Below are 24144 nucleotides of genomic sequence, written 5' to 3' on the forward strand. Positions count from 1 at the left end.
CCAAAGAACATCATCAAACCTTCATTTCTCCCTTGCCCTATACATTATTAGGCCCGACTACAACAGGCCTGGATTTCAATGTATAATTACAACCATGACAGTAATTACAATAAAGCACTCCTTCAATGGAAACAAAAAAAATTATTACAAAAAAAATAAATGGGTTATAGTGGCTGAGGGATAACGGCGACTTGAACAGCAAGAGCCGCAGAATCCCCTGTTTCTTAGAGCTCCCAGCTCAGAGCACACGTTTCTCAATCCACCGAGGAGGTTACTGGCAAGACGACGGTGGCTACGTTACTTCTGCAGTGGCTTTTGGACTCCTTTAAAATACTCCTTCTGCTTCAGCATCTTCACGTAAACCGTTAGTCAGCTCGCGGGAAGGCATTGCTTTCCCTGTCCCCGAGCTGCTCGCAATTGTCCGTTCAACGATACAATAAAATAAGAACAAAATACAAATGCTCGAGAAAAAGAAAACCCAGTGCAAATAAGAAAGTCATCCCGCTCTCCGATCCACTTCTGAAGGGCTGGTGAGTAGCGGGGGGGACACACAGAAAGTCAAAGACAAGAGGAAGGGGGGGGGGAAAAAACCTAACGCAAGCCCCACTCGACAAAAGCCATCAATTATGAGCGTCTGGTGTAGTGTGTGTCTGGCTTTGTCCTCCCGAGACATCTGCTGCCTGCTGTCTCCTGCCAGTTGGCCGGGGCAAGGCAGGAGGACGGCATGAAAACAATACTAGCCCCCACTTGGATTCATGTTTTTTTTTTTTTCTTTCCAAATTCTCTGTCTTCTTTCGAAAGCCAAACAATAACCCGGCGGGATGCGTTGCTGCTGCTTGAGCCATGAGTTCAGAAAAAGAAACCCCTAAAACAAAACCACGGCAGGGAAGAGGGGTGGCACTTGGCGACGCGGCTGAAAAAGAAACATGCTTCTCCCTCCCCACCCCACGAACGTATTCTCGAGCATGCTGGGGTTTGGTCTGCTGGGGGATTTAAATCGGAAAAGCTCTTGCCGGATCCCGTCAAGGTGCATGTCTTCTTCTCGTCCCTTCCCACCCCACCTTGCCCTGCCCCTCAAGCCGTCAGTTTTTGGATGGTCTTGTTGTAGTACTGCGTGATGGTGGGCGTCAGGGGGTTCCAGTTGTTGGCGTGCAGCTCGATGACCTCCAGCAGCAGGGACCGCGTCAGCATAGACTCGGAGGGACACAGCATCTTGTCACGTGCTATCGCCAACAGCTCCGTCATCATCTCGGGCAGCTGCTCCTCCAGCAGCCGGCCGGTGCTCTGCAGCTGTCAGGAGAAGAAGAGGTCAACCATGGCATATTGATCCTTAGGGGTCCCTTCCAACTTGAGATATTCTATGATTCTATGATATTAAAACACCGTGCTGGCTTTTGTAGACACCCTCCACCCTTCCAGTCCTCCCCTGCTCAGTGCAGCGGGGCGAACAGGCAAGGTTAAAGGCGTCGTGGCTTTTGGAAACCAAAACCACCCGGCAGCAGGCTCCAAGAGCCGAACGTGAAGGGCGAGGTTTTCAAAAGCATCCGCGCGGGGCTGTTGGAGGAGTGAATGCTGCAGCTCCCACTGACTTCAAAGGCGGCAACACTGGATTGCTTTTGAAAAAAAATTAAAAAAAAAATCCCACCTAAAAATCATGCTATTGTCAAAACAAAGTGCAGGCTGTGATGTGGTATTCCTGCCTTCTACCTGGCCCTTCATTTACGCGCTGATTCACAGCTGTCAGTGACTCCCAGTCATTAATCGGAATAAGCAGAGCCCTCCTGTATGCATAACAAATCCTGCCCTGCCGAGATCTGCATTTCTACCCGTCATGCCACTTCTCTGAGGACAGCCAAGGGTTTTTTAAAACAATTACTCCTTGGAGAGCCTCCATGGAGCAGCATAAGCCCTGGTTGGTCCCACAGTGGAGAAGGTCCAAGCTTGGAGTGGACAGCAATGAGTCCACCATCGCGGAAGGCTCGTGGGGCTTGAACGCAGCGCTCCCCAAAGTCCTAACCTTAAAAATGCGAGCTCTCCTCCTCTGCTGCCTGTCGCTTTGCTGAATTTCAGCCATCCAGGCTGCAATTTCAACTGCTGTCTGCAAGGAAAGCATCCATCCCCACAGGCCAATCAATTCCCAAAAGCAAAGTTAATGTAACTCTGCTATACTTCACAGAATCACTAAGGTTGTAAAGGACCTGTAAGATCATGAAGTCCAACCATCACCCCAACCCCACCATGCCCACTAAACCATGTCCCGCAGTGCCACGTCCACATGTTCCTTGAACACCTCCAGTGATGGTGACTCCACCACCTCCCTGGGCAGCCTCTTCCAGTGCTTCACCACTCTCTCAGTAAAGAAATTTTTCCTAATATCCAGCCTGAACCTCCCCTGGCACAACTTGAGGCCATTTCCTCTTGTACCAGCATTTCTCTGTAAAGCTGCTGCTGAGCAGAGCAAACCTCTCCGTGTGAGCCACTGGGCAGCTTTTGCTCCAATACAGGTGATTTTTGCGCTTAAAAAATAAATGCAGGGTGAGATTTGAAGGAACCAGGATGATACAATTTTGTGATGGGACTCCAGCTACCAAACTTTTTGCATCCATTTACATGTATCAAAAGTCCAGTGATAAGAGTCTCAAGGGCCATCTCTTATCTCAAAGTGATGTCTTTTATCTACTCCACTCTGGTGAGACCCCACCTGCAGTACTGCCTCCAGCTCTGGAGTCCTCAGCACAAGACAGACATGGACCTGTTGGAGCGGGTCCAGAGGAGACCACAGAAATGATCCGAGGGCTGGAACACCTCTGCTGTGAGGACAGGCTGAGAGAGTTGGGGTTGTTCAGCCGGGAGAAGAGAAGGCTCCGGGGAGACCTTCTTGTGGCCTTTCAAGACTTAAAGGGGACTTAGAAGGAAGATGGGGATGGACTTTTTAGTAGGGCCTGTAGCGATAGGACAAGGGGGAATGGTTTTAAACTAAAAGAAAGGAGATTCAGACTAGATAGAAGGAAGGAATTGTTCATGACAAGGGTGGTGAGACACTGGAGCAGGTTGCCCAGAGAGGTGGTAGATGCCCCATCCCTGGAAACCTTCCAGGTCAGGTTGGACGGGGCTCTGAGCAACCTGATGTGGTTGAAGATGTCCCTGCTCACTGCAGGGGGGTTGGACTAGATGGCCTTTAAAGGTCCCTTCCAGCCCAAACCATTCTATGAATCTATGACTCTATAATGCAAAGAGGCAACACGGCTGCTTGGCACTTGCATAGCCAAGGACACAAGGGGCAAAGCAATGAGGACCGGGGTGGGTGGTGCAGGTACTTCCCTACCTCCATGGAGCAGCAAAGCACAGCGTCTTCCTTCACATCCTGAGATTGCAACAACTGCAAAAGAAAGAAAACAGAGGCGGTGAGAAATGCCTGACCTCCTCCTCCCTTACGACCTTTCTTCCATCTCTTCGTCCAGCTTGGCTTTTGACACTTCCAGGAGGAAAGGACAGAAAATCAGAAAGAGGGGAGGAAAGAGATTACCAAAACAAAAAATTTAGATAAACAGTGACAAAACACAGGCTAAAGGGTATCACCAGCGTATCCGCTGGTGAGAGCCAGCAAGCGGGGCAGAATATAGAAAATCTAGATTAACAGCTTTCAGAATAAATTTTAGTTAGGTTACATTGCTTTTTTTATCCCACAGCAGGCAATGAGAAAATGCAATGAGAAACGAGTCGTTTCACATACACAGCAACTAAATACAGCCATCAGATGACAACGTTCAAGCAGCACAGCCCTGGGAGCGGCTGTTTGGAAGGGAAGGGCTCTGCCTGACAGGCAGCCACCCACCACCGAACCTCTCCGTCCCTGTGGGGACACTTCTAACAGCCACAAAATTACCTGATGGGAAAGCGTTTCATCCAATACACCGTAATTAATACGGCTCCTTCTAGACTGATTATATAGTGGTGCAAGTGCAATGGGTTGCAGCGAAACTATGGTGTCTTAGGTGCACCAACTCCAACCCTGCTCTGCTCTCCGTGAACTTTGTACTACAAACACGAGCTTGTAAGCATGAGCAACTTTCAAGAGAGACCCAAAACGTTGCTGTGCATGGCATGGGACGGTGAAGGAAGATGCTCGCCACTCTCGGTTCAGACTCAGGGCGCGCAGGGAGGGTCAACGGCTCTACTTGGCAATGGCAAAGCGTAGGAGCTCAGCACGTCTCACACCACAAATCTTGAAACCATGAGCAAGGACCCTTGAAATCAGATCAAAAATACACATTTTTCTTTGTTTTCATCTGTACGACCTTTTTTCACGCACACAAAGATGCAGTTTCAGGTATTTTGCTAAAACCACAAGAGAAAGCACAGTTGTTCTAGTCGTGTTTCAAGTAGATAAAATACTGAGATTCTCAATCAGCCAACAAAGATAGATGGAGAGTTATGAAAAACACTGCACCATGAGGTGGCTGATAAAATTACAAGTGCTGGCAACACTTGAAGCTATGCCCACTTCCACTCCATCACTTTGGGTTGAACAAGCCCTGCTGGCCCTGACCTAATCCCTGCATAGAGCAGGGAGCTGAGTGCATGCACTAAACACTGAGAAAAATGAGAAAAAATGGGAAAACTTGGGCTTCATAAGTATCTGAAATTCATCAGAGAAAAGCAAACTTTGGAAAAGTGGTTGGACTAATTAAAACTGCCCATATAAAAACGGCTCAGTGTAACTTAACATGCTCCAAAGTCACATCCTTTAGTTCAAATCACAATTCTGATTCTCAGCCTTATCATCTCTCCTTCCCACTCTCATTTTTTCCTGTTTCCTTTGCTTTACAAATAAACGCCTATTTGTTTACCAGCTCCACAACTGCTGGAAAATAGCTAGGAAAAAAAAGAGGTAATTCAAGGAATTATCATTGCTCTCAAAGTTTTGTCTTCACCCTCTCCTCTTTTCGGCAGACAGCAGTTTGTTTGCTTTGAAGATGATGTTTACAGCATCTCGATGAGCATGCGGTCCATCAGTTTTTATCTCACATTAGCCAAAGGTTCAGCCAGAGTTTTGAAGACACGCAACAGTTCTCCCCCCAGTTTATCTTTCTGCTGAGTTGTTTGGAAAATGTTAGTTAAGCCCAAGCCACATGCTCTGAGATAAGTTCTCACAAACAGTTCACAGATTCTTCGCAAAAAAACATGAGATTATTTTAAACCCAACAAAAACAAGGAAAAAAATATCAATTAGGGACAAATACAAACAGGCACTAGTCCAGAAATTCACTCCTGGGGTATTTAGCTTGTGAGCATGGCATGAAGCGGGGCTGCAAATTAAATATATATTCACCTTCCCTATTTTTGCTGTTCTTTAGTAAAGAACATAACATGAAAATAAAAGCAAGAAAAGTTACGATTGATTAGGAAGGATCTATGGTGGCCCAATTCCAGCCCTTCCTCTGCCATGGTCTCCTCGATGATCCTGTTCTCTGCCAGGGATACGTGATCAGGGGAACGTTGCAACTTCACCTGGGCTTTCCTCACCCAGCTTCCCACCCCCAGAGTTGGGACACACTTCCCTGCTTCAAAAGGTGGTTGTGAAGGTGAATATGTCACTGTCAAGTGCTCAGATATTTGGCTAATGAGGAATAGTCTTACCTGCCTATGATGAAACAGAGACTATATCCTACCCCTAGATTTGGGCAGGCACCCTCTACCTTCACGCTGCCCTCCTGGACCTCATCTGTCGTGACTTGACTGAACAAGGAGAATGCATGTGCTCCATCTTGTCCATCAGGGCACCATGTGCTCCACCTTGTCCACTGAGACACCATGTCCTCCACCTCGTCCATCCAGGCACCATGTGCTCCACCTCATTCACTGAGACACCATGTGCTCCACCACATCCATGCAAGCACCACGTGCTCCACTGCTCCATCGAGGCACCATGTGCCCCACATCATCCATCCCGGCACCACATGCTCCACTCCTCCATCGAGGTACTAAAAGACACCAGTTTCAAGGGCCACAGTTCAACCTCTGCGTGTGATATGTGGGTTGGGGAAGCCCACAACGTGCCCACCAAACCCAGGCACGGCCCTGCACAGCACAGCAGGACCCAGCAAGCAGATCTGCTGGTGCTCTGGGAACCAGAGTGCAAGTCCATGCCCACAGACGGTTGTCAGCCACCTGCATCAGTGCAAGGGTCTGAAGCCAGGAGGATCAGAAAGATGTCACTGTTTCTCTACATATTCCCAATCATAACTGTGTTTCTAGAATGCTGGAGTGGGGCTCTGGAGCTTCCCTGGGGTGTAGGCACCAGCTATCTGCTGCTGACCCCCGTATGCGGGGACAGGAGGAGATCAAAGAGCCCAGTTTGCTCTCCCTAGCCTGGCACGGGCACTGAACTGCTGCTGAAGGCAGACAGCAAGGGTTCCACTGCAAGGACCATGCTGTCTGGGGTCCTGCCATCGATGTCCTCACCCACTAGTGACGCCTTGCATGCATTTCTCAAAGGGTGCTTTGTCCCCACCCACGGCTGCCTCATGTGAGCACCAGGCACCCCAAAGCAGCGGGGTGGTTGCTTTAGCAAAAGCACAGCGATTCCCAAAGCTCTTTGACCCCCATGTCAGCGCTGATGACACTGCAAGAAAAAATGGTGGAAACGCTTGGAGACGTCCAGGGAAATCACAACCCTGAAGTACCGGCACTTGCGTGACCATAAACCTGAACCCAACCAATTGCATTCATCATTTGCAATCTAATTCATATTTACTTAAAATATCTTAACGTAAACACGCTATACCCATTAAATTAGCACTCCCACATTGGAATTATTATTTATTTAGCTATTTATAACTGCTCCTCCCTGCTGCGTGCATCTGCCCAAATCCCACCATGGGCACCATCCCATCCCTCTCCACCAGGTTCCCACATGGTTCAAACCGGTTGATGAATGTGGACGAGGGAGTCAAAAAAGGAGCGCAAGGCAGACAACAGGGCAGGTGAGCCGAGACTCACACGCTTCTCGGTTTAACCTGTAATCATCCCCCGGAGGCTGGGGCTGTCTGCGAGAAAAACTTCCCTTTGCTCTCCAGCCGGTTTCCCCCGTATTGGGCGAAGCCAGGCAATGAAAGCAGCAGTTCCTGCTGGAAAGCAGACAAAGAGTCTGCTTGATTTCCTAAGAGAAGAGGCTGCATGCCAGAATCTGCCCGGCCAGTCATATAATACCCAACCTCGGTTGCGAAAGGCTTCTCACTTTTGTTTCTGGTGCTGGACTAGCAGCTTTGCAGCCTGGTGGAAGGTATTGGTCTCCTCCTATTCCAAATGTCTGCGTCTTGCTGAGAGATGGAGCACTGGGCAAGGTCCTCTGTGAGGCCAGCATGCCCGGGTGGGCTCCAGGTGCTAAGTATTTTCATAAGCAACCCAAAATAAATTGTAGGGTCTGCTCCTGGAAGTGCTGCGTGTGGTGGGGGAGCTGCAGTGCCTTGCAGGGTGGCTTTGGAGTGCAACTGGTTTCCGTGGCATGCTACTGGTACCAGTAGCCTCCGTGGCCCCAAAACCTGCTCTTTACATCTTTGCAATAGTAAGCATCATAAGCCCCATGAGGTGGGCATACAATGGCGGTTGACAGAGCAAAGAGCCCCCAAAACCACAGCTGTGCTTCATCACGGAGAGAACCAGCTTGGTCTTCCTGAACAGCAATGGATGCACACGCATGCGGTGCGGACCACCACGAGCAAACCAGAGAGCTAAGCTGATGGGATTCACATACCCATGAATATTTGGGTTTATTATCTGCTTTCTGAGATCATCTGGGCTGCTGAGAAGCTAAAGTGCTTACCTGGTATTCTCAGGGGTGCCCACGCCACAAGCAGGACCGGAGAACCTGCCCCACCGTCCCTTATCACCCAACCACGCAGGTTTAATTGTGTTCTTCAGCAATTCTCCCCAGGAGATGGAGTGGGAGCAGCCCAACGCATACATTACCCTTTGCAGCTGCAATGATGTATCTCCTGCAAGGCACAGTACTAATTATTGTGTATGATATCGCTTGCAAAATGACATATAAGCAACGCTTGCCACAAACTACCTCTTAGCATGCAGTGTTTTCTGATGCTTTGGTGATGACTCCGGTGTGAAAGCACAGAAAGATTGAAAATACCCACCCAGAGCCATGGAGAGGTTGGGATGTCTTTGAGACCCAGTGAAAGCTGGACTGACCGCAGCCCACGCACCGCTTGCCCTGTCTCCCCGACGGGCATCTCGGGTTCATCCATCCAGGTGGCAACACGCATGGACATCCAGACAGCCTCGGGCATGAAGCTCCAGCCTCGCAACCGCTCTGTGGTCCCTGCCCACAGGTATGCTTTTCATCTAATGCGTAGGTCACGAGGAGGTGCCTGCCGGTATTCCCCCTGGGGAGCATGGACCACGACCGCAAAGGAACCAATGCCTTGCAAATGCATCATCCAGGAGTAGCAACCAGCTCACTGGTGTAAAACGAGGCAATGGGTGAAAACGGAGACATGTTTCGATTAGGAAGAAGGAAAAAAACAGCTGTTTGTGCCACTCGGAGCTTAAGCAGAATGAACATACTGTACTCGAAAGGGTGCAGGAGAGATGGTGCTTCCCAGTCCTGTTTTTAACCAGAGGAGCCCTTCGGAAGGGCCGTGGTGGACTTTGTCCTCAATAAGATGGATCTGTTCCAGCTCTGCGGTTGGGGTTGTCATAGAGACCCCCTTGTAAGCGGGCTTAGAAGAAAGATGGGGATCGACTTTTTAGTAGGGCCTGTAGCAACAGGACAAGGGGGAATGGTTTTGAACTAAAAGAGGGGAGATTCAGACTAGATAGAAGGAAGAAATTCTTTACGATGAGGGTGGTGAGACGCTGGCACAGGTTGCCCAGAGAGGTGGGAGATGCCCCATCCCTGGAAACATTCCAGGTCAGGTTGGACGGGGCTCTGAGCAACCTGATGTGGTTGAAGATGTCCCTGCTCGTTGCAGGGGGGTTGGACTAGATGGCCTTTAAAGGTCCCTTCCAACCCAAACCATTCTGTCATTCTATGATTCTATTATCATCCCCTACAACCAGGAGCGCTGTTAAGGCGCAGGGTGTGCTGTCCTGCTGACACGGCTCTGCAGGCACTCTTGGTGGTCTAATGGATCACAGTTGGGGAACTCCTGCCCCAAAAACCTCCTGGAAGCCCTGCGATCTGCTAGACAGGTCCTCCTGGGAGCACAAGCCAGTTCTGCTGCACTTCACAGGCTCTCCGCAGAAAGACATCAATAGCAATTTTCTGTTTTTCCAGCAGCCCCTTATCGACCTACTGTCGCAAGTGTTCAAGGAAGATGCCCTAGATAAGATCCATGGGCTGCTTGGCTGCTCTGCATGGTGAGAGTCACGCACTTCTCTGAGCTACAAGGAATTGCTACAATTCCACTTTTCTTATTGTCACAAGGCACGGGGTGGTGAAAACAGCCAAGACTGGGGCAAATGCAAAGTACAAACGAGGGTGTGGGGGATGAGTAATTACAAAACACTCCACCAGCAAGGCCAGTTTCAGTATTTCTACAATCTGCTCCCATTAGAAGCATCAGCTCCTTGACCCAGGGCATCAGAAGGTCAGCTGGGCTGATCCTGCACCCACCAACAAGCTGTGCCAGTGCCACCCTCTCTAAAGGGGTACCAAATCCCTCTCAGGGCATACCCTGGGAGCTAGGGAAATCAGGTGAGACCTTTCCCTAGAGAAGAAACAAGTGAGCACTTGGAAACAGAAGCCCTTTAGAAGTCCACAGGCATAAGTGGCATCTTCTCTGCTCAGCCATTTGATGCTGAGGTTGCCCAGCCACCAAGTTTTGGGGCAAACCTTTCCCTTATGGAGCTGCCTGTGCTGATCTCTGCACGAGGCACAGGCTCTGCCATGCTCCAAAACATTATTTGTTGGGCTCCAAAAGCCCAGCTGAGCTGGGAGAGGCAGGCTGCGTCAGGCTGCATCCTCTAGTAAGGGTGTTTCTCTCTGCAGGGCCTTCGGCTCACGCCTCTCTGGGGATCTGGTGAAGTCTTCAAGCCCACTTGAAGATGCCCAAGATGCCACCAGCCCATACATCTCATGGAGTGGTCCGTCTTCCCAGTTCCCTGACTGGGGGGGGGCTTGGTCTCCGCCTGGGTGAGAACATGCTGACAGTAACTCGTGCTGCTCCGTTAGGAAGAGGCCAGCAGCATGGGTCACTGCTGGTCCCACAAGCAGCTGCCCAGAGGAGGTGGCACAGGGCGGGCAGGAGCTCTGGGCTGGAGCTGCTCGTGCCGGCACAGCTGTGTCGAGAGCTGTGTCCATAGGAAGCACTTTCCCTAACATATTTTGGACAACTTGAAGGAGTTTGTTTGGTGGCACCTACTCCTTTTACAGTGACGTGCTGCTCTGAGCTGAGGAGGAGACTTCTGTTCTCCTATTACCCAACCAGGACTTCCTGGGAGGATGGTAAGAAGAGATTAGTTTGTTTATTGCGTCGAGTAAACCAAAATGTTGGTTATCCTCCTTGTCAGGCTCCTGAGGAACTCAGAGATACTTAACAGCAAATTGAATTAAGGCCAGAGGAATAAAACCCTGTACCCAGTCGTGGGAAACTCCTCCTACTCCTTTCCACTGTAGACAAGGGAAACCATGAAACATGACCCTCTCTCCCCGGGTCTGCAACAGCAGAAGGGATTCCTGTGAAGATGGAAACCATTAAGAGGTAATTACTGGAGACAATCATGAAGAAAATCTGGTCACTCATCAACCCCGACAGTGAAATCCAACAGTAGCCTGGTGGTTACACATCCCCTGGCTGGAGGTGGACCTTCAGGACCCGAAGGTGGGTGAGACAGATGGACAGAGCCACCCAGTCTGTGTGCACAAGGAGACCGAGCCACCCAGACGGCCAGCTTCATCCTGCCCGGCCGAAGACATAATAACCCTGGGAGAGGAGGATGTGATCTCATCCCAAGGGTCCCGGGGAAACACAAAACATGGAAAGAAACAGTGGTGAGGCCATCGCGCTTGATTGCGACGGGCTCCACCCTGGCTCGCCGGACGCTCTCCGCTTTCCTGGCTCTGCGGAGGGAGAGAGCGCATGGCGGCAGACGCAAATAGTTGTGTTTACATCCCATTGAAAGGGTTTTTGGGAACTAACAATGCCTGGTACGGAGGGCGAAGGAGAAAAACAAAGCCACGCGAGGAGGAGGGACCATCCTGTGAGATGGTATCTAGTTTCGTTTCTTTATCTGCCCTAATTGCTTCCTCTGCCTTCTTCTTGGGTCGCAGAGAAACAAGGATGGCATTTCCCCTCCCCTATTTAAAATACGCCATTATGGTTTTAATGCTGGGACTAAAGGAGTCCCGTAGATTTCCAAGAATATATGTTCCTGCACATAAAATACTCAACAGACCAGCTGGGCTCAAAGGCATGGCGCAGCCCTCCTCATTTTGGTCTGTCCTCATCCACTCCCAAATAACACCTGATCTCCTTCACCTTAACTCTGCCCTTTGACCAAAATGATGGCGATTAAAGGGAATTTTTTTTTTCCCATACAGCTGGGTTCACAGGAGGGTTTTTGCCAGTGCAGCTACAAGGGGGTCTGCATGTGCAGGAGCTTTTTGCCTGGCTATTTATTTGTTTATCGCACGACAGGCACGGAGGCACGGGGACATCCACCCCTGCCGGGAGCGTGGTCCTACAGACACGTGCCCATCCCTCTTCTTTGCAGACCCCTGCTCCTGCATGCTACCTCCTGCCACGGCTCCCAAGGTCCACATCACCCCACGCATCAGTGTACCCCGCTTGCTCCAAATCCCAGACTCTTCTCCAGCTCTTCCAGGTCTTCAATCCTCCTCTTCTGGATTCCCAGGACATTTCCCCATGCGTTTGCTCTCCCCATTCCTCCTTTCTTCCCGTGTCCCTGACCCCCAGTCTCCTCTTTCTCCTTCCTTCCCTGGCATCCCTTCCCTCCCATGCCCATATCCCTCATCCCTCCTCCATCCTTTCCCCTTACAAACCACTTCCCAGTTTGTCCCAGTCCCGCTGGACTGGAGACCAAACCACTGATTTTTGCAGAACCAGATGGGGGGACCAGAAAGGGACTTTTATGAGGAAATAGGTCCTCTTCTTCCTAGCAGACTTATTTTCTCCAGTCAGATCTGGCCTCATGGAGATACCTGGGTGGAAGGGTGGTGCAGGGTCAGGATCTGGCCCCCTTGGTGCCTTTGCTCATTCGATAAAGGAAAAATTCTGTCTCATTCTCTGACTAGGAGAATAATCTTAAAAATCCTAGCATCTCATTATACTGTCAAAGATCCCTTTTTGTCTCAAAAGGTTGATGTTTTTTAAAAAGTGAGAGTGATTAAGAAAAAAACCCCAACTCGTTAAAAGATACAATTTTCTTTTCCAAACAGCACCACCCTCCTCGCTCATCTGACTGCAGCCGGGAAGGCTTTCCTCTCTCTTCCTCTGAAGGAGACAGTGAAAAGGCAGTGCCCTCTTGAAGTTCAGACGTTAATTACCGTGTTAGAATATTTTGCTAAATTACACAGCATGGCCCCAGGAGATAACAGGCACTAAGAGAAGGGAGGGGAGTGGATACCCGTCTACATGCTGCACCGCAGACTCAGACGTGGGGGAAAGGCAATTAGACGGGGAGTATTTATCCTCCCTGCACCACCACCCCGAGGCTTTCAGTTAGCAGCGTGTACCAAGGCAGGGAAGCGATGGGAGCGTGCCAAGATTTTAAACGATGCTGAAATGGGACCGTCTCTGCCAACCAGACTGGAGGTAGGAGACAACTCCTGCAGAGGAGCAACTGTCCTGCCGGCTGCCAGCCTGCTGGGTCTGCTCCCCACTGCCTCTGTGGGGCTGATTGACCGCTCGCGAGTGCTGCCCTCAGTCCCCAGGGATGGTAATAAGACCATAAAAGCATCTGTCTTGGGTCAGGTCAATGTCTACATCTCCCTTACTGGTGGTGATGCTCTGGGTGATACCCCCAGGGTACCCACCCAGCCCCAGCAGCAATAATTGGTGAATTGGTCCTGCAGCCACAGCCTCCTGCACGAAGGAGTTTTGCAGTTTAATTAGTCTCTCTGTGATGAGCTGCTTCCCGGGGTTTGCTCTGAACCTGTCCCAACAGCCCCGTTCGATGCACCTGTGGGTGCTGAGAGTGGGTCGGTGCCACAGCAAGTCTGCTCCCTGTCACCCCTGCACTCCAATCCCCTTGTATCCCAGGTAGGACATCATGGGTGGACAACCAGACATCTAAAAAAAACGGTTGGATATTTGGGCTCAGAGGGCTGTAACTATTGGGTTACAACCCAACTCTGCCTGGAAGCCAGCGATGAGGAGTACTGAGGCATCTATCCTGGGACCTGCCCTGTTTAGCATCCTTACCCATGACCTGGAGGAGGTGAGGAACACGCTCTTGTGAAGTTTGTAGATGATACCAAGTTTGGGGGACCACTCAATGTGCTCGAGGAGCAGCCATCCAGAGGGACCTCAGCGGGCTGGAGGAAGGAGTCAAGAGGAACCTTAAACATTCAACAAGAAACAAGCCCTGCGCAGAAGAGCACAGGGGCATGGGTAAGGGGTGGGAGAGAGTTATTTTAGGGGGTGAGAGGGGGCAGAGCCCACCCTGTGTTGCTTGCCCTTGTGGGTCCCCAGTCGGCGAGATGCCTCGAGGGGACCACAGTGACATCGCCACCTGGCATCTTCTCCAGCTTTAGGTCCCGCAAGCCAGTTTTTCCACCTCCTCGGTCTGCTGCCGTAGGCAACTGCTCAGGTTACCTGGCTGTAAAGCCAGGTCTGACTGCTGAATGGCGTCATAAAAATAAACAAATGCATCCAAAGCAGCACTCGACACCAACCACCTTGGCTGGAAGCGGCTCCTCCTGGCAGAGGGCTGGCAGGAAGGTGGCAGCTCCCAGGCCCAGAGGCACCTCCTGGGTTGGCGTCCCAACAACATCCGCTGAAGATGAGATCGAGACACAAGAGGAGCCAAACCTCCCAACACCACTCCTCTGTCCTGGCTTCTGCGGAGCACGACTGTGGCTCCGAGCTGGCTACGATCCTTCCTTCCCTGCAGACCTCAGCCATCACCAAAAGCCAGGCCAGGTCCCTCAGGACCCAGTCCTAATGCTTCTCCTCCCCAGCAGCACCACGGGATGAAGGAGGGAGGGCAGCAAGCTGGGCTGGCCCATGTCACCCCCGCCGAGACACACGCAGCCGTGGGCAGCACAGAGCTGGATGAAGAACAGCCAGCTCAACCATGCTTAGGAAAGAGTTAGGAAAGGCAAAAGTGGTGATAATCAGTGAACAATCGATGGCAAATAATATTATTTATTATCCCTACGTCTTCAGTAGCCACAGGGCACTTGCTGCACCAGGTACAGGGCTCCTGCCCCACTGATGGTTCAACTGACATTCGCTGGTCCCTGGTCTTAACCCATTTTCTACATTTTGCTGGCTCTGCCGAAGGCCACAGAAAAGAAATATGGCCAGGCTGCAAGAACCAACGTCCCTTGGTTGTTGTCCTGGTTTTAGTTGGTTTTGGGAGACGTGCAACGTGAAGTATTGTTGGAGCGGGGCTGAATGTGGTTCTCGTGTTTGGGCACGGGGCAGAGGCTTTGGGCAGTAACAATGTCAGCACATTTGCTCCCCACCATCCTGGAGGGGCAGAAGGAGATGTACAGGGACAAATTTGGCATGGTTTTGGGAAATAAAGTGAGGCCAGAGTTGAGAGCACATGGGCTGTAGGGTTGGGAGAAGACACAGAGACATCCCTCTTGCTTAGACCATCAAGCGCAGGAGCCAGAAAAACTTCCTAAAATTGCTAGAAGTGTTTTCATTGAGCCAGATAAAAGACTCATGGAGGGACGTGGTCATGGAAGATGCCACCACTGGTCCCATGTGAGGACAGCCAAGGATGGAAACAGGCAAGGGCCAAGCCCGCGGTGCCCTGGCTGCAGCACAACTATACCCGGGGAAAGCCTTTCCCCGGGAACAATGCCGTCCTCCAGCTCGCCCTCGATTCCCCGAAGCACCAAGGGAAGAATAGGAGGAAAGCTCTTTCTTTTATTTCTATTTAACTTCTCTGCTTTGTTATTCTTTTCCCAAGCTCCCCAGATTTGATGGCTGCAGTAGTCCTGGGGTTTTCATCTGCAAAGGGGGTCTCCTCTGCTCACCGTAAAAACGCCTCCTTACCCCCGACCATCTTCAATGCCGATCTTTGGGCTGGGCTTGGGCATCCCATTTCCCTTCTCCAACTTAAACTAGGCACTATTCCAAGCAGCAAAACATGTTTCAATCTAAAGTACCACCCAAACTCACCGTGCTCCAACAAACCATTTTAACGAGAGCTGAACCCACCTTTTACTTCTCTTGGCAAACCATCTCTTTGCCTAAAATCCCAACGTTGACCTCACCAGACCTTGCTGTGAAGACACCCTCTGTCTGCACAAATCTCACCCCAAACCCTCAGAAATTAAACTTTTTGATTCCTTGAGGATCCGGCTCCTGGGAGAGGCAGTCACCATGTCAGACATAGACCCTTCCTTCTTCCCCCACCCTATTTTCCAGCAGGCAGCTCAGGCGATGGGCACAGAGGAGGATGCGGCAGAGCCCCCCGGGACGGGTACTCAGCATGGACCACGTTTGTGCCAAGAGGCACAGCCACTCCCTTGGCTCCCAAAACGCTGCCCGGGTGAGGCGGCAGCTCTGACCCAAATTTCCTTTGCCGTGATTAAACACCCATTCCTGTGGCTGACATCAAAACGCAGCGGTCTGCCTGCTTCCCCAAGGATGGTGATGAACACTGGTTCGATTAACCAGCAAACCCCAGCATTTATCACTCCAGCCTCGCCTGAAATGAACTTCTCTTTTGATTTTTTTTTTTTCCCCAGCCCACAAAACCAACCCATCCACACCGCTCAATAAATAACACTGGTGTTGCCACTCGATGCCCCAGCCACGTCCCCAGATCCTCCTCACAGGACTGCCCAGCACTGATGTCCTCGCTGCCATCCTCGCTTCCTCCCACCCGGCCCAGCTCCACAACTGATGACGGTGTTAATAAGCTTTTATTTGGGGGGAAAGGAAAGGAGCTGGAGAGAGGAAGCTTTGCAGGGGGAAGGGAAGAGACATTCCTGCCTCAGTCATCAGGCAACTTTCCCCTTCCTCTTGCTCACTCCCTCGCTGACCTTTGGCTGAGTCTACCAAAGCTATAAAGGAAAAGGGAAAAAGTTAAAAAAAAAAGAAAAGAGACAGAGAAACTAAAAAGCAAGAGGAGCTGAAAGGACAGGCAGAGGCAGAGATGTTATCTTGCCTCTGGTAATGATTTATCCGTCAAAGGATGGGTGGATGGAGGCAGAGGGAGCTAAGCATGATTGTGGGCAGCACGGAGGGGCTTTGCTGGGGTATGCCCAAGGGGGAAGGAGTTAGGGGCGAGGGGCTGAGCTTGTACACGGGGACATATGTGCTGATCAGCAGGAAGGGGAAAAAACCCATGATGAGCGCTACGACACCTTGTGAACCTGTCCCAAGGCAAGCGGAGGTCCCAAACCCTATAGGCCATGGTGACACCCCCTCCTGCCCTGGGACACCAGCCCATGTGCTTCATGAAGCTCACCAAGGGATGAGCACTCTGCATAATTAGGGAGTTTCCAACATCTCACGGAGCACCTGGCAGGGCCAGGCATCCCTGTCCTCTCCTGGGTGCAGCTGGAAGAGCTCACCGCCACCTCCTCAGCTGCGTCTACAGCCTGGCTTTGGCTCTGGCAACCATCTCAGAGCCTGGCACCCTATCACTGCTGATAAATAGGTGCTCCTGTTCTCCTGGGTTGGCCCTGTGTGTCAGGATTAGCTGACGGCAGCAAAAAACAGTGGCAAGATGAAAACCCACCCCAGAGCCATGGAAGAGGAACAGCGTGAGTCAAGGTCACAACCCTGCAGAGCGAGCAGTCAGAGATCAACCATTTTGGGGCAGGAGAGCTGGAAGACTCAGGCTCACCCATGGCAGCTAAGCTAAGAGTCTTCTCTGACAAATGACACCATGGGGACAGAGCTGCCCTGCTAAGGAACAGAGAGATGTATTTTTAAGAAGCAAATTTATGCATGACGTCTTGATGTAATTAGTAAAGGCTTTTTATGGAGCTGCCCTGTAGCAAAAAATATCTGATACGAGAAAAAAATATCCCTGATACGTGAAATTCACGTCCTTCCGCGCACCTCTAGATCACCACTGTGTCCCCACATACTGGCAAGGCAACAAGAGGGACCATGATGGCACGGTGAGGGCAGACAGGAGTGGGCAGGGAAAAATCCTGGCAGAATCAGGGCTGGGCTGTGTCATGACTGTGATGGGAAGTGGAGGGGAACAGGGACTTTGCTAGACGCCGGGATCTTCCCCATAAGGTGACACATACTGCTGTGGGCAGAGATTTTGGGGAAGTTAGGCTATTCTTAGCATCCCTCTCCCACCTCCTCCTCTGGATATGTATGCGTCGTCACGATGCCTGGACTCTTTCTCACTGCTACAGTCACCGTCTGTGAACCCTACCCACCATATTACTGCGAAGACAAAATGTTTATGATGTGTTTGCATTCAGAGAAAACTTCCCATACGTGTAAAAAAGTCATTGCTGGCAGTTTCTTTATCCTCCTCTTGCCCAAGGACTAGCGGAGAACTTACATTACAGCGAGTTATTTATGGCCCGACAGAAGCACTACTGACAATTTGAGATTCACAGCTCCAACCCCGGGCAACGAGGCAGATTTTTCTGAGAAAGTCTTCTACAGATAGCAGCAGGAGACAAAACCATCTTTAAAACAGGGTGGGGGGAAAGCCCTCTCCTGCTCTACTGAACATTAACGCTTGAGTTGCCTTTTCTGTTTGCCCTCACCGAGGTTCCTGCCACCACCCCGAACCATGGGGAGCTCAGGCTCTGAAATGAGCTCATCAGGAGCTCAGGTTCTGAAATGTCCCCAACCCTGGTGGCAGGGCTGGGTGTCTGCTGCACTAGGTGGGGACATATGGGACCTCACCTCTCTCCCTCTTTCCTCCCCTCAGTCTGTCTCATCTATGCAGGCCGCTTCACCTGCTTTTAAGAAGCTTTTTAAGCCCCTTCGGTGGGGATTTTTGCAACATTGGGATTTGCAAACTCAAACGTTGGGTTTGCAATCCCAACTGTTGGGCTTTGCAGACCCTTGGACAAAGGGGTCTTGCTTGGAGCATGTGCTTTTAATTAGCAGAAACACAATATGCAGGAAAAGCCAAGCATCACCTCCAGAAGTAGGTACTTTTGGGGTCAGAAGTGTTGATGCTGGCAAAACAAACCTCTAGGAATCAGAGAGCAAACATCCACGAATCATGGGCACCTCAGCACTGCCACGCAACAGCCTGGCCCGCAGGTAGAGAAGGGCAAACTCTGAAGGCATTTACCTCCCTGAGGCAGGTATAAATGGGGCAGACAAGGACTCGAAAGGGCTCTCCGGTGCTGCTCCTCATGGTGCCGAAGACTTCGCAGAGAAAGGTGATGAACCCCAGCCAGCGCTCCACGTCCCGCTGCTGCAACTCCTCCCGCATGGTGAAATCCTTCTGCAAGAGGGACAGAGACAACAGGCTGCATCAGCAAAACCGCATCGCCATGGGAGAGGCAACGGCTGTCTAGAGGGAGAATTAGGAGGAAATTGAAACTCAGGGTGGGGGGAGGAAGACAGACAGACTGCCTCTTTAGTAACAGCGGGGAGATTACTCAACGCACGCGGAGTGGCTGGAATTTCAACACAGCAAAGCCACCAGAAAGCAGGTACTGTAGAAATATCACCAACCCCTGCAATAACTGTCACGGCTTGCGCTAGAGACGGCGTCCCCCGTGCCCTGCCCTCCCCCTCAGACAGACACAGGGACTCTTTTCCCTATGCACAACCAAGATCGACTAAAAGCAGCAACAAAGAGGTTAAATGAAACGCAGGGGAAACGCAATGATTGCTGGTGGCCATGCCAGGCTTGGTGGTCCAGGTGGACCTGCCCAGCCCATTCATTCCAGTATCTTCAGCAGACACAGTGTCCGGCCGGGGGCATTCTACTGGCCTGGCTGCTCCCTGGGGTCTCGCTAAATTACAGCGGAGACTGGCTCCCTGCCCGACCAGAAGAAGATCAGGGCAGCCTGGGCTTGGCATTAAAAGGTCACCCTGCTCCTGAGCTGATGGTTGCCATGACCAAGGATTATCCGAATGACGTGATTTATGGAGCAACATCAGGAGGAAGCGTGCAGGGAGATAGCTGCCTCCCCATCAGTCCTCCAGCTGGGGAGAAAAAAAGGGGTTTGCCCGAAGGCAGGATGTGAAAAGGGACGTGTGTGTTGGGAGTGTGTGGCAAAGAGCAAGGGGGCAACACGTAAAAGCAAATAAAAACTTTTCTAGAGGATGGCACAAGAGAGTGCATCACACTCAGAGCCAAGAGGGCTTCCCTGGGCTCTCAGCAATGCTGCAGAGCTTCTTGCAAGATGTCCCACGCGACTCTGCTTGTCTGTCTCCATAGTGACCTTTCCTCGGTATTAAAAATCAGTAGGCACTAAGTAGGGGAAAATTAAAGAACAGGACAAGTTCGTTCTCAACACCGTGTCTTCCCAGTGCGGGTTGCACAACATTTAAAATCCAGCAACTAAATAAATTATCTTCGATCTTTTTCATCTCGGTTTATTCCTGCTACCTGAGACAAAGGGCTTTGCTGCTGCAAATGCTTCAACCTGCAGCTGCACTCTGCAAAGCCAGGGAGATATAAAAGCCACCACACCAAAGATCGCTCTCATGCCCCGGACAACACACGGGAGATAGATCTTTTGAAACAAAGGTAAGTAAAGCAGCTGCTACAGAAAGCCAGGCAAAAGCATGATGATTATTTTCATGACACAACCGTATGCATACAAGATCCAAGACAGGAGCTATTTATATGTTTCATTACAAAAGGAAAAAAAAATAATATATTTGCATATGCAGGAAAAAGAATTGTAAAATAACCGAGGCACTTATTAACCAAACAGTGATGACTAATTCCTCTCTACACCCATTTCTATAAGGCAATTGCCCAACTGTGTCTGCGACTCCGAAGTCAACCTGCAGCCAAATCCTGTTGGGTCTTTTCAGACTCTCCGGGGGAGTTTGCAGAGTTTGTCCTTTCATTACCCAGCCAGTCCCAGGGCGGTGACGGAGGAGAGAGTTATTTGCCAGCTCAGTTTATCACCCCAGGGTTACCGAATTACTCGTTCTGGAGTTTTCACTCGAATTTTAATAAAAAAAAAAGTCAAAGAGAAATGACCTCTTGACTTTTGAGAAATTAAAAAACCAAGCGAAAGCATCGCGTGCCCCTCGTCTGTACCAACAGGGACCTCCACCCTCGCCTACCCGTAAGGTCACCCACTGGCCACCTCCGCCCTGGGACAGAAAGCACCCTTTGAACCCTGGAGCTCTTCCTTGATGCCCCAAGACCTCTCCATCCGCTGGCACTGAGCTGCCTCCTGCATCTCACGCAGCATCCCACCTGGCTCCGGCCCCTGAGCCATCCTCCCCCTCCCAGGCTGGATGCCCCCCAGCAGCCCCCCTGGCCTGCCCGGGAAGGTCCACACTGATGAGCCCAGGGAGCCGGGCCATATTTCAGGATCCCTGGGGCACACTGGGAAATTCCTAGCAGCTTGGGATAACCGTGTGGGCTCTGCGGTCCCAGATTACTGGGAAAGAATAAAAACCACCACAGGAAACTCTCCTCCTTATCGTTCCTGCTTCAAACACATCGCCCCACTCCACAGCCTTGCAAGAGAGAAAACTGAAACTTCAATATTTTCTGTTTAAAAAAAATATTTTCTGTAAAAAAATCCACCAAACCAACCAACCAATTTCCATAAAACAACCATCAAACCAAACCAAACTCATCAGGCCTGGGATGGGAGCTGGGCAGGAAGAGATGCCACCACCCAGCACCCTCTTTTTTTCATCCTACAGCACCCGGTGGGTGATGCCACCCAGCAGCAACATCAATGAACACTCTGCCCCCAACTTTGCAGCTGAAGAAGACGACCCTTGCAAAAGAAAAGGGACTGGGGTCCTCTTCTCAGCCCCCCAAGTCACCAAAAAGTTTGTGCAGACTTTGATGGACGCCCATGAAGGACAGGAGTGGGGGACAGAAAATGGGATGGATGCAGAGGTCACCGTGAACATTTTGACCCAGAACGTGATACCGCAGTGGGAATAATTTTGCTCTGTTTGCAGCCTCAGTTTGGGCCAAATTTTGCTGGTACCCACGGAGCAACTCCCTGGGAGCAAAAGGAGATTGTTTGCATGTACTCTGCAAAAGGGGGGGCTGATACTGATTCCTTCGACAAAGTAGGAAAAGCACCTTGCCAGAGGTAGGAATTATGGTTTTTGGACCGTGCCTGCCTACAGGCAAGAGTTGGGCTTACCAGCAGCTGAATCTCCACTGTAGCTGGACTTCCAGTGCCAGAGCTGTCCTGAAGCATCCTGAGATACACATCTGCTTTGACCCCGCAGCGTGGTGCTACACCAGTGTCACGGTGGGCAGGAGGAAGGTGGCACAGGGAGCTTTGTCCTTAAATTTGGCCTTCAGACAGCAGGTTTGACCAGTACCACGGCACACGCAAACAGGCAAGCCCACATGAATGCCACCCATGCAGAGGTGTCCCACCTCCCTTGGGGTGTCCATGTTTGAGGAGACCACTGCTGTCATCTAGGTAATTTGGTCAACGGAGTTACAGGTGCGATTCATCTGGCTGCACGTTGGCTGTGCTCCCAGCAGGACCCATGACCCATCACGCTGGGCATGGAGAATGTGGAGAGCAACTCAATTGCTTCTTTAAAGGGTTTGCAATCAAAACAGATGAGCCAGGCCAAGAGCGTGGGAGAGGTGAAGACCTTCCCGGCAGCGAAGAGCGGCTCAATGGAGAACAAACCCCATGTCCCGTGTGCCCGGGGCACATCCGATGGAGCCGTGCCCTGACCCGCAGCCCTCCACACTACCAATGAGAAGCCCTGAGGAGGCTGAAAAGCGCTGAAACCGGACGGCCGGGTCTCTGCCCTGCCCAGTGAACTTTATTTGCTCTGGAAATGCCTCACAGAGTTATATAAAAATAACCTGTGGATTGGCTTGCCCCATGCTTAGATGGTGATGTCAGGGCAGTAAGAAAATTATCTTTCATCAGTTTGGCTGTATTTTTAAACACAAATTGTATTACTAATTTGGGGGTGCCCTGGCCTGCAGATAATCTGGGTGCGTTTACTGGATGACCTTCCTCCAGCGCTTATAGTTTAAAATAACATGTATTTATACCAGGTAGCAGGGTTGACCTCCCTTCTCTGCCTGGTTTGGGAGAGCAGTTCATTGGGAAACCATGCAGCAAGTGGGGAGATGCCAAGAAGACCTCTGAAGAAGTTTCACACAGGACAAAAGTTTGGGGCATAAACCAGAAGATTAAGCATCTTCATCATGTTGGGCCTCACCATGTGCGATGGGTAGGTCAGGGGTGTTCACGGACAGGCACAGGCAAGCATGCCACAGCTCAGCCCACCCTCTGACATCCCCCGTTGGAACCCTTCTAAGCATGGCAAAGACTCCTTGAGCTGAAGCTCCTGCTGAGCTTCTGCCAGCAATGGAAATAGAAAATGCCTTTGTCTTGGGGCTCTCCACTCTTGCAGCCAAGTCAAAGCCCACTCCTCATCTCCGTGTAGATGCAGCTCACGCAATGCTATCCATTCTTGGCGCAGACATGAGATCTCTCCAAAACCAAGATCAAGCCAGAAGAACCAAGAAGACTGGCCACTCGATGGGAGAAGAGGAAAATCCCTCCTCTACCATTTTTGGTGGGCAGCAGAGTCAGGCAGGACAAGAAGCAGCATTCTGCCATCAGATCTAAGCCCTCGCTCCAGCCCAGACAGCTGCAGCTGAAAATTCATCCCTCGGGGGTTTGCCACACTTTTTTTTAAGATGAGTCCCAAATTACTCTGCCCCAGATCCGGGCCCACCAACTCATGGCTGGCTCTCTCAGCAGCAAGTTAGAGGGCAAGAGTTTAGCATGAGATAAAAATGAGTGTTAATTTAAGCGTCGCCACCTTCTGATGGAAAAAAAAAAGACACATTTGGGCTTGTTGCTCTGTAAACACAGGGCTCTTCCTCTGGCAGCTCTGCTGTTTACTCAGTCATTGTCAAGGAGGCAGGAAATACTGAGTCAGAAATACTGCACAAAAAGAAATATATAACGCTTAGGTATCAGTGCTAGGCTCTATATAAAAAGCTGAGAGAGGCTGTGCTAAATACTTGATCTTACTGGCAGTGTGCTACAAAAGGTTGGAGCCTTAAATGGCTCTTTGGAAAGGGCCTGAGATAAATAAAACAGGTTGGAGGAGGGAGCTGGTGAGTTGGGGCTGCGACTGCATCCGTCCCTTGTCACTGTCCTGGAGAAGCACACGCTCCGCCTGCTCCCTCCCCAAACCCTCCTAGAAAGGGCTCCGATAAATGACATTTTGCACACTTAACATTGCTGCATTATTCCCTGTTTATAATTTAAACAATACTTTTATTTAGGTCCTGGCTTGGAGGAGGCTCTGGAGCGTAGCTTTGCTTCCTGGGGAGTATAACCCAGTGAGATGAGTAGTTTATAGCACCGGCGTTCAGAAGCAGCTCAGGAGGTGCTGGAGAAATCTGTGGCAGCACCAGGGAGTGATCGAACACCTCCACCCATGGATGCTCAGGGTCTCACCGAGCTCCTCCAAAGCAGAGCTGTCACCCACAGCTTCATCGGGAACATCTCACTCCACATGGACACCACTACACAAGCTCCTGTGCTGTACTAAACCACCAGAGATGGTGGGACACCAGGTGGGACCATCAGCTCTTCCATGGGCTCTGCTCTTCTTCCAAGCACATGCAGCAACACTCCAGGCCTCTCTGCCTGCACCCCGCTGACACTCCCTGAAGACCAAACCATACCAAGATCCCACCGCACAACCCCCCCATGCTACTGCCAGCCTGGGGACAATAAGACAAAGCAGAGGAAGACGATGATAGAAAACCTGCTTTGAGCCAACAGCTTCCATGCAGGACTGGGAACCAGCAGCACAGGAGACTGAGATT

General features: G+C 50.9%; 1 protein-coding gene across 1 annotated transcript in view; it reads right to left on the reverse strand.

The window, feature by feature from the left end:
* Positions 1-1044: 1044 nt before the first annotated feature.
* The window catches only part of CTIF (cap binding complex dependent translation initiation factor), a 116397-nt gene continuing 93297 nt past the window's right edge, over positions 1045-24144 (reverse strand). Inside the window, exons 9-11 of the mRNA XM_059833637.1 lie at positions 18445-18600; positions 3326-3379; positions 1045-1290 (exon numbers count right to left, since the gene is read on the reverse strand). Of these exons, the coding sequence (XP_059689620.1) occupies positions 1075-1290; positions 3326-3379; positions 18445-18600 (426 nt within the window). The 3' untranslated portion in view covers positions 1045-1074. The remainder of the gene's footprint in view (positions 1291-3325; positions 3380-18444; positions 18601-24144) is intronic.

Source organism: Gavia stellata, chromosome Z (assembly GCF_030936135.1).
Source record: "Gavia stellata isolate bGavSte3 chromosome Z, bGavSte3.hap2, whole genome shotgun sequence".
NCBI lineage: Eukaryota > Metazoa > Chordata > Aves > Gaviiformes > Gaviidae > Gavia > Gavia stellata.